The following is a 9365-nucleotide window of genomic DNA, read 5'->3' as shown; positions in this document are numbered from 1 at the left end:
TCTTTCTTTTCAATTGGTGCCTTAAAACAGTTTGATAATTTTAATCTCACAACATTCTGAGAATAAAATATTCTCTAGGGAAGTGTTTATTATAATGGAAGTTAATGGGAGGAAAAGGGTATTCAAAAAACACAATGTTGCCTTGTCAAAGGGTCAGGAATGAGAACGACTGCTGGACACATCCACGGATACTGTCACTCAGAGTTCTTGACAACGCGTGTTGCCAACACATGGCATTTCGCACTCTCTTGTGTTACCTCCTTTGAGGGTCACGTGAGGTAAGCAGGGTGAGGGTATGCTCTGTTTTATGGATGAAGCAAGTGGGGTCCAGAGAGAATAGGTGATTTGCCTCCAGGACAGAGAAGCAGCTGGAGGCAAAACCTGGGTGAGACAGGAAATGCAGTGCTCTGGGCTGTGTGCTCTGGGCTGTATTCTCTGTAGGTTTATGCATGTATGTATAAGACATAAAAATTAAATCTCCTTTATTTGTACACAGCTGAAGTTATTAGACTGTAATTCAATTTACAAAGAGAAAAATATAAACTAATAAATATTTGAAAAATACATGGTCTTACACCAAAGAGACTGGGCTGGGGAGGACACACAGTGTTCAGGGCTGGTGGCCCTTGAGTCAGGGGGACTTGTCTCGCACGGGTGAGGACTGCAGCACACACAATACCCGGATGTTGCCAAGGGCACACACGGATGGCATAATCAATGACAAATCAGAAACAGGACATGAGTTACGGGAGAGGAAAGAAAAAGAAGCTGGGGTCCATAGCCCAGCCCTGCAACTCAGAGAATCCTGAATGGCCTTGCAAAAATTAGACCTTGGGGTTAAGCGGGTAGACATTCACCTCCTAAAATCCCACCCGCAGGAGTGCTGAGTGGCAAAACAACCGGAGGAACTAAGCAGGCAGCTGAATGGAGTGTAACTCGTACACAAGAGCGCGTGAGCAACAGGAAGGGGCCGCCAGGGTGACCCAACCTGGAAATAATGCGACTGCAGACCCAGACTTGGGCCTGTGCACAGGGCACAGTTTCCAAACTTTGAAAAGATTAGCTGTTGATATCAATCACGCGCACAGTTCCGTTAGCTGAATGGGACATTTTGTTAAAGCACAAATCTGGTCTGCAGTCAGTGTCATTTGGATAATACACTTTTCTAGAAAAAAAGAAAATAAGAACCTCTGCTTCAAAACATAGGATGTTTTGAAGGTTATAGTCTTGGCATTTAAAAAAGAGTAAACAGCCTCTTGGCTTTTGGAATGTGGCTTAAATCATATTTTTTTTGGAGTTAGTTTCCAGGCAGAAGACAAATTACTCTACCATACAGTAAAAAATTATTTTTGATTGCCATACTTTTAAAATATATCAAAGGATGGCCATCAATCATTTCAAAGATATTCATAAAATGTTTGTGGTTCTATATTATATGTATGTTACTTGGACAAACATGGTATCTACTTATCTATTAAAGGTTAATGTCTAACAGGGGTGAGAAAAGCCAGAAGTTTGGGATTTAGAGAAAAGTGAAAGCACATAGAAGGGAGACTGAATAAGAAACACAGAAAGAGAGGGAAGGAGAGAGGGAGGGGAGAGAGAGAAAGAGAGAGAAGAAGAGAAAGAGAGAAAAGGTACTTCTGGAGAAGCTATGGAAGGATCTTGGCCAAAGGTACTGAAACTGGAGCTATTCACTGTTACGGGCTGAATTACGTCCCACCTAAATTCATCTGTTGAAGCCTTAATCCCCTGTACCTCAGAATGTGGCTGCGTTTGAGGATAGGGCCTTTAAAAATGCAATTCAGTTAAAATTATGTCATTAGGGTAGCCCTAATCCAATCTGACTGGTTTCTTATAGAAGAGAAAATTCAGACACAGACCCAGGATGTGTGCACAGAGGAAAGACCATGTGAGGACACGGAGAAGGTGGCTGTCCACAAGCCAAGGACAGAAGCCTCGGGAGAAACCAATCTGCCGACACCCTGATCTTGGACTTCCAGCCTCCAGAACTGTGAGAAAGCAAATTTCTGTTGTTTAAACATCCCAGTCTGTGTATTTCGCTGTGGCGGCCCTAGAAGACTAATGTATTTATTAAAACCCTCTGGAGGAGGCAGTGGAATTCACTCCACAGTGGAGCCCTCAGCTGCTCCTGCCACATGAGGCCCCATCACAGGGAGGAAAGTTCTCACATAAGCGCTGCCGCCCCGCCTCCCTGCACCTGCTCCCTACGACGGCATCCTTGCTTCATGAGCTTCCTTACCCGTCTTCCAGGCAGCTGCCACCAGTATCCCAGAGACAGCATGACAGACGCGGCCTACCTGTAACCGCACGTGGGCTATAGCTTCCCACAGTCAGGGCTGAGCTCGCACCACCTTTTCCCCTCGAGAATCCCATGTGGTGCCTGGCACGACTGCATGCTGAATCACTGCCAAACCTGTATCTTATAGTGACATTGTGCTTACTTTTTGAATAAAAGAAGTATCTCCTTTTATGTCTTTAACATCACTTTGAGCAAAGGAGCAAAAGGAATGCCTGGGAGGGGGATGTGACAGGGATGGGGGCTTGGGCCATAAGAGCTGGCGCTGCCCGGAATCCGGGGAGCAGAGGAGGAAGCCCATCAGGGAGAGATGGTCTCGGGGTGATGCATGGAGAGCCCGTGTTCGGGGCTCATGGTTGGGGCGGCTTTGGGTAGACTGGGTTTTTCACATGCTCTAGGGAAGCAGAGTGGGTGAAGTCTAATCGGACTTCTTTGTGGACTCTACTTCAGTTGACAGGAAAGAGCAGGAATGTGTCGGGAAAATTCCACAACTCCGTCAAGCCAGACATCAGCCCAAACTCCCCTAAGCCGCATGGAAGGCAGTGTGAACATGACACCAAGTTCCCCTTTCTCCAAAGCTGTCCATGCGGCTGGGGCCACAAAACAGTGGTCTCTGCACCTAGATTCCTACCTAAGATCCATTTTTCTGACAGATACTTGATTGTTGCTTTCTTCTTTCCGCTGTGTGGCCCGATGACGATGCTGGCCTGGCGGGGGGCTCTGCTGATCCGGCCTCCACACAGGTGCACCAGCTCACACAGCTTGGCCCTGGGTGGGCTGCTGGCCGGCGAGATGAACAGCATTGGTTGGTCAGCGAAGAGGGTTCCCCGGTACTGCCCTGCACACAAAAGGCGCTCATGTCGGCACACCTGTGGGGCAGACAGAAGGGAGAATCACAAAGCGGATCCATTTCCTTCTTTATTTAGAGAAGGTTAACTGTGAAGCTCATTTCCTTTCTAGGGAAGAGAATAGACTGAATGCAAGGTTGCACATTTTTGGGTAAATTTTGAATTCTGAGGACCCAGTGAAGACAATGACATCAATGACGTAAAACTGACATTTTCTGAAGCAGTCATAAGTAAAACTCCAGGGAAACAAATTTATAGGCAAAAAAAAAAAAAAAAAAGTGTAGGCATTTGAATTGTTACAAATTCTAAAACAAAATTTCGAAAAGTAATCAATTGTTCAACAGAGTCAGGAGAGCTGCACCTACATTCTGTAAATCCTGTTTAAGTAACGTGTACAACGTGTGTAAGCGAAAGCAAGATCCTAATGTTCTACACATACCGGTCACGCTGGCAGAGCATCATTCAATCCGAGGTGCTCCAGGGCTCTTGGCAGCAAATGACTTTTACAGAATCTATTAATAAGAAATGCTGTAAATCCAGCACCACGGTTTAGACCAGTGAATGAGGTGATACAAAAGTAGAATTCCTATAGCCATTCCCAAAACATATTATACTAGGTTAGGAGGAAAGATGTATCTCGAGGTTGCTTTAATGAGCTATTATGGAATTAAACAGTCACGAAGAGTGTCACAGACAGTGGAGAACATTCGAGAACCAGGATGTGAAACTGTGGTCCTTCTTACTGATAAGGTGCGGTCACCTGGTCAACCCAAGGGAGAGTGGGAGGGCTGTTATTCTAAACACACATTTTATTAACTGCAGATTAGTAAAGATGTCTTTTTAAGCACAAATACCTTCAGAGAGATGATGGGGGTTATCTGTCATTCACGTGTTGTTTGGAGAATTTTAACCTGCTTATTTCTCCTATATCTGAAATCAATGGCTCAGAGAAATTGGGGGTTTTGATAGAGGTATGTGGGAAAAGAGATGAAGGGGTCCTTCTCAGGGGACTGTAACCTGGGCTGGGGCGGGGGAGCCCTCTCAGTCAGGGGCAGCGGACGGGGCTGACCTGGGAGGTGGGAGGGCAGCAAAGAATACGTCCCGCAGACAACATCCCTCACAAAATTGGAGAGTGAATTGTTCTTTTGCTAGGTTTTCATATTACTGTCGCTTTTAACGAAAGAGGATCCTACTATGAAAAAATAGCTCCAACATTAATGGAATCGACCCAATACACTTAAATATGGCCATGGAATTCTTTTTCTCTCCCTCTGCCTGGAATTTTACAACAAAGAACTGAGCATTTAACAGCTGGACTTGCGTAAGTGGTGACAGGGCCTTAATACTGCAAATGATGATTCCTCTTGTATGGTAATGTTGTTAGTATTTTTAGCAATATTCCCTGTGAGATGGGTGGTGGAATGGGTTATTAATTTAATTTTGCAGACAGAGACCCTGAGCTGACGCATGCCAAGAGATTTGCTTTGGCTAAATGATGGCTCGGGCAGCAGAAACAACCCATGATCACTAGCATCCACAGCTTGGTGAATCACTGGACAAGGTGCACCGAAACAGGAGATCAAGAAAGAATATCTTTCCTGTTAAAGTAGGACAGAAACATACATTTAAAAAATTTATTATAAAAGTAATTGATAACTGAAATAAGACAGAAGGGAGTGAAGTAAAAGGGAATTTTCCTATGTTAGATACTGTTGTCTGTTACTCAGATCCACTCCTGTCTTTTCTTCCTCAGTGGCAGAACCTGGTCTTTGTCCAGGGGCTCTAACCTCTGAATGGCCACGTGCTGAAGATAGCGGCCGTCCCAGCCCAAAGGGAAGACTCAGGATTGGTCCTTTGCAAATGACAGGGTTAAGCACGGGCTGGACCCAATCCTGGCCAAATCGATCTGAGAATTAGTCTGCTGGTCGGACTCTGGGGGAGTTTTTCTCACTATTATAAACTGATGCGTAAGCAGAAATACCTCTCTTCTTTGTGGGACACGGCAAAGTCTACATGTGATGCCTGGATTACTGAGGCCACGGGACAAGCTGAAAGGGCCCAGTGGGAAGACGGGAAGCCCTGGCTCCTCCATAACACTCCTAAGTCACTGGATTGACCAAACCAGAATCATCCTTTCTTTGTCCTTTTTATGTCAGATAAAAGTCATAAATTCCTTAACCTACTTTTTTTTGTTGAGTATTTTGTTTCCAGAAGCCCAAAGTATCCAAGTTATAAAGTTCTCAGGCCCCCTGCCACTTACCAGCGGTAGCCACAGTTAAGAGTTTGCTGTGTATTTTTCAAAATTCTGTAAAATGCACACACAACGCACACACACACTGATATAGTTTTTCTTAACAACAAAAAAATGAGATCAAGTTTATAACTTGCTATGTGGATAAGCAGTAAAATCAAACCTGTTTTTAATCCAGTAGGAAAAAAAGTAAACCTTTCAAATGTTTAGAATGTGACTTCAGTAGCTACTTTGATTCTTCATTCTTCTCTCTGCCACACACATTTATCGAACGTTCACTGTCTGCTGGGCGCATGCAAGGTGCCGGGGGAGTACTGATGATTGAGATGGGGACCCTAAGCTCAGTTTAAAGCATGTAATACAAAAGCCAGTGAATTAAATGCTTCCTTTTCTTTATCTAGTTTGACGAGATAAAAGAAATCAGACGAGATAAAAGTATTGCAGAGGTCTGATTCTTTGCTCAAAACAATCGAGACTGTATGTAGTCTGACTTTCCAAACCTAAGTAAAATAATTTCTGGAGAAGTTTAGTCAAGATCTGGGCTACTTAAAATAAAAATTAATTTGGAAATTTACCTATGAATACATTCCCTGATGTATATAAGGATGTGCATGTACAAAGTGCTCACTGCCATAGAAACTATGGGGATTGGCATGTTTTATTTATATTATAAACATAATATAAATAATATAATTATAAGCAGAATCAATGCCAGGCATGTGATTCTGCCTATTATTGAGCTCAGTTAAGCTAACTCCAGTAAGAGAAGGTCTTAAGAATGGGACGCTGCCCCAGTGCTCCCTGGGGATAGAAGCTTTATTTTTCATCTCAGCCCCCTGGAACTCTCAGCCCCCACATCACAGGTACTCAGTGGTTGATAAAATCGTCAAAACACAATTACCAACACACAGCCTTACCCCTGGAGACCACTCTATGCCTTTGAAGGCACAGATCATAAAATTGCTTTGCTACGATGTGAGGGGACATTGCTTTAAGAATTCTGACCTTGGCTAGTTCACTTTCTTATCCACCAAAGCACCATTTCCCCGCTATTGGTACATTTTTAAAGTTAGCTGACAATTATAAGGCCACAAACAGCATCAGAGATTAACAGAGAGTGCTGGAGGCACCAGACCGTGTTCTCTTACCACACGTCCATCCGGCCTCACCCCACGGGGCCTGTGTGTTACTTCGAGAGCAAGGTAAAAAGCCTCAAATGCACAATGTCTGAAGTCAATTTGCTGTTGATTATTTTCACTGCCTTCTCAGTCCCTTCTGTAGTATCAATTCATGGAAATTTGCTCTATACATTAATTTCATTTCAAACTTTTTTACATGTATACACACCGCTCCCCCGCCCCCCAAAACAGGAGTGTGTAGTGTGTGCAGGGCACGTAGGCATTACAGGATGGTGGAGGGAACAGGTGTGAGTCAGGGAGCGATGGCTGGGTGGCCGTCGTGGTGTATTATTTCTGTCATTACCTCAGTGAGGACCTCAGAGATAACCAGGCTCATCTATATTGATCTAAGGGCTTCTAGCTAAAAGTGGTTAAAAGATAATTAAAAAAAAAAAATTGGAACTTTCATACAGATATAAAATGAGCACTTAAAGTTGTTCATTTTAACCAGGCAGTGTGGTGCACAGCTGTAGTTCTAGCTACTCGGGAGGCGGAGGTGGGAGGATGGCCTGAGCCCCGGAGTTCGAGGCTGCAGTGAGCTATGATTGCACCACTGCACTCCAGCCTGGGCGACAGAGCAAGATCCTGTCTCTAAAATTAAAAAAAAAAAAAAAAAAAAGGTGTGTTCATTTTATTTACCTTAGATGTCATAACCGGTTCAAAGGAGAATCTGAAGAACACCATTTATAGATTAGGAATATTGAAATGAACTTGCAAATGGGAAAAAAAATTGGCTTTTCCACGGGAGAGGGAGTATTCCTTCCACCAGACAGAACTCGTTTCCTGCCCACTGACAAGAGTGTTTGCATCACCACCAGTTCTTTACAGCTTAGGGTCGTAAAATAGCTCCAAGGCAATGAAAGCTGTGATCATATAACCTGGCAGGGTGTGCAGTCTAAAAAAGTACAGTTTTTCAATGAGGCACAAATTTTTCCCTACAGAACCCAAGGTGTCTCTTTAAAAGGAATCATGAAAGAAATGGGGATTCAGCGGAGTTTACTGACTGCTCCAGGGTTAAGTAGACTCTAAAGTAAACAGCACAGGTCAGCAGTCAGGGTGACTTCGGGTGGAGTTCAGAAGAGCTCCACTTTTCTCTGCTAATGGTGACCTCAAGTGATCATTCATACCTCAATACGTATACTTCTGTGTATATATAAGTCAGCAGACAGCCACAGAAGGCAGAAATCTGTCCCTGCCATGAGCTCTTCTTTTGGGTCCCCGGCTGCAGAGGATAAGAACCACTGCTGACCCTCTGCTAGTCAAGGCGGAAGAGACATTAGCTTTGCTTTAAAACGCATTGCCTGTGTTTGCTTTTGTGTCTTCACCAGAAAAGCTACTGATTGAACAGGTTTTAGCTCAGACCCTTCAAATCTGTTTACCTAGAAGTTAGCCAAGGCAGACCACATTGTTGACAAAGCTAAGCACAACAGAATTCCCCCCCTGCTTCTAGTTTCAAGGAATCCCAGCTGTTTATCCATGACCAAGAAGTAAAACCCCATGGAGGGCTGAAGGTTCATTACTTGAGCCCTGGGTGTTGGATTTCAATTAATGTACCTGCTTTTCCCGCTAGGCAGAGCTCACCTTTAAAATCACTCCATAGCCCCCTGACAGTTCTAAGATGCACTCTCCCATCTTAACAAGAACGAAAGAAGGGTGTGTCTCACAGGCATGCGGGGTCATAGTTTTCAGTGATAGCATCTTCCTCTGAGTGGTCTTGGAAACACCGGCCGGCCTTACAGTCAATGCATCTCAGAGTTAAAATAGGCAATACTTAAACCTTCCTAATTGGCAAAGAGCTAAGTAACGCAAGCTTCATGTGCAGCACCGTGGCTTTTAGTATAGTCACGGAGTGTGCGAACTTCAGCACAAATCTAACTGGATCCTCCTCTAGGGTAAATATTTCTGAATCCACGATGTGGTTCATCTCATTTCCAAGTTTGAATTTTGTAATTTGAAAGCTGTTAGTGAAACACTTTATGAAAGAACTAGAAAGGGGTTTTTGTTTTAAAAAAAAAAATCAACAGCCTACGTTCTCAGTTTGGAGAAAATGGGCTGAAAGATGCGTAAAATTATCCCAGGACCATGTGAAGACAGTTCTGTGGCCTTCTGGCCGGGGACAACAAGCTCTAAATCCTTCCTCCTTTTGGAAGTGGCTCTGGGGCCCACACTCTAGAAGCAGAATGATGCTGGAGTTTTTCATCACAGGGAAGAAGAAACCCTTAAGCCAGGAGCTAAAAAGGAAGAAGATAGATGCTGTTTTTCCCTTCCCTGGGCAGTTTTGTCATTGCTGAGCGGAAACAGACATGAGGAAGATCATGGCTTTGACTCAGAGCTGAACTAGAAAGTCGGGAAGAACCAGCACACAGTGAGAGCTGGCCCCAAACCCTGCGCGGTGGGAAAAAGAAGTGAGGTTTAGGTTAAGTTTTCAAAAGGTATTCTAGGTTAGAGTCCTCTACTCAGTAATCACCTCCCCGTTCAGGACCCGCTGGGTGCCAGAGACCAGCTTCCTGACTCCTACTTGTATACTCCTGGAAAGTGCTGGAACACATTCTACTAAGCGAGGTATCCCAAGAATGGAAAAACAAGCACCACATGTACTCAGGAGGAGGGGACGGGCATATGCACAAACAATGAGTGCGATGCGCACCTCCGGGGGAATGGACACACTTGAAGCTCAGACTTGGGGGGGAGGGAGGCAAGAGCATCATATGTAACCTAATCATCTGTATCCCCATAATATGCTGAAATAAAAAAAAATAAAATAAATA

The 9365-nt window shown here is 44.2% G+C and overlaps 1 protein-coding gene across 1 annotated transcript in view; it reads right to left on the bottom strand.

Moving 5' to 3' along the window:
- MCPH1 (microcephalin 1) overlaps window positions 1-9365 on the bottom strand; it is a 189487-nt gene that overhangs the window by 3783 nt on the left and 176339 nt on the right. Inside the window, exon 13 of the mRNA XM_012645869.1 lies at window positions 2952-3189. Within this exon, the coding sequence (XP_012501323.1) occupies window positions 2952-3189 (238 nt within the window). The remainder of the gene's footprint in view (window positions 1-2951; window positions 3190-9365) is intronic.

Source organism: Propithecus coquereli, unplaced genomic scaffold (genome assembly GCF_000956105.1).
Source record: "Propithecus coquereli isolate 6110/MARCELLA unplaced genomic scaffold, Pcoq_1.0 Scaffold238, whole genome shotgun sequence".
NCBI classification, from domain to species: Eukaryota; Metazoa; Chordata; class Mammalia; order Primates; family Indriidae; genus Propithecus; species Propithecus coquereli.
The sequence above is the reverse complement of the archived record's forward strand: the minus strand, read 5'-3'. Positions and strand labels throughout refer to the sequence as shown.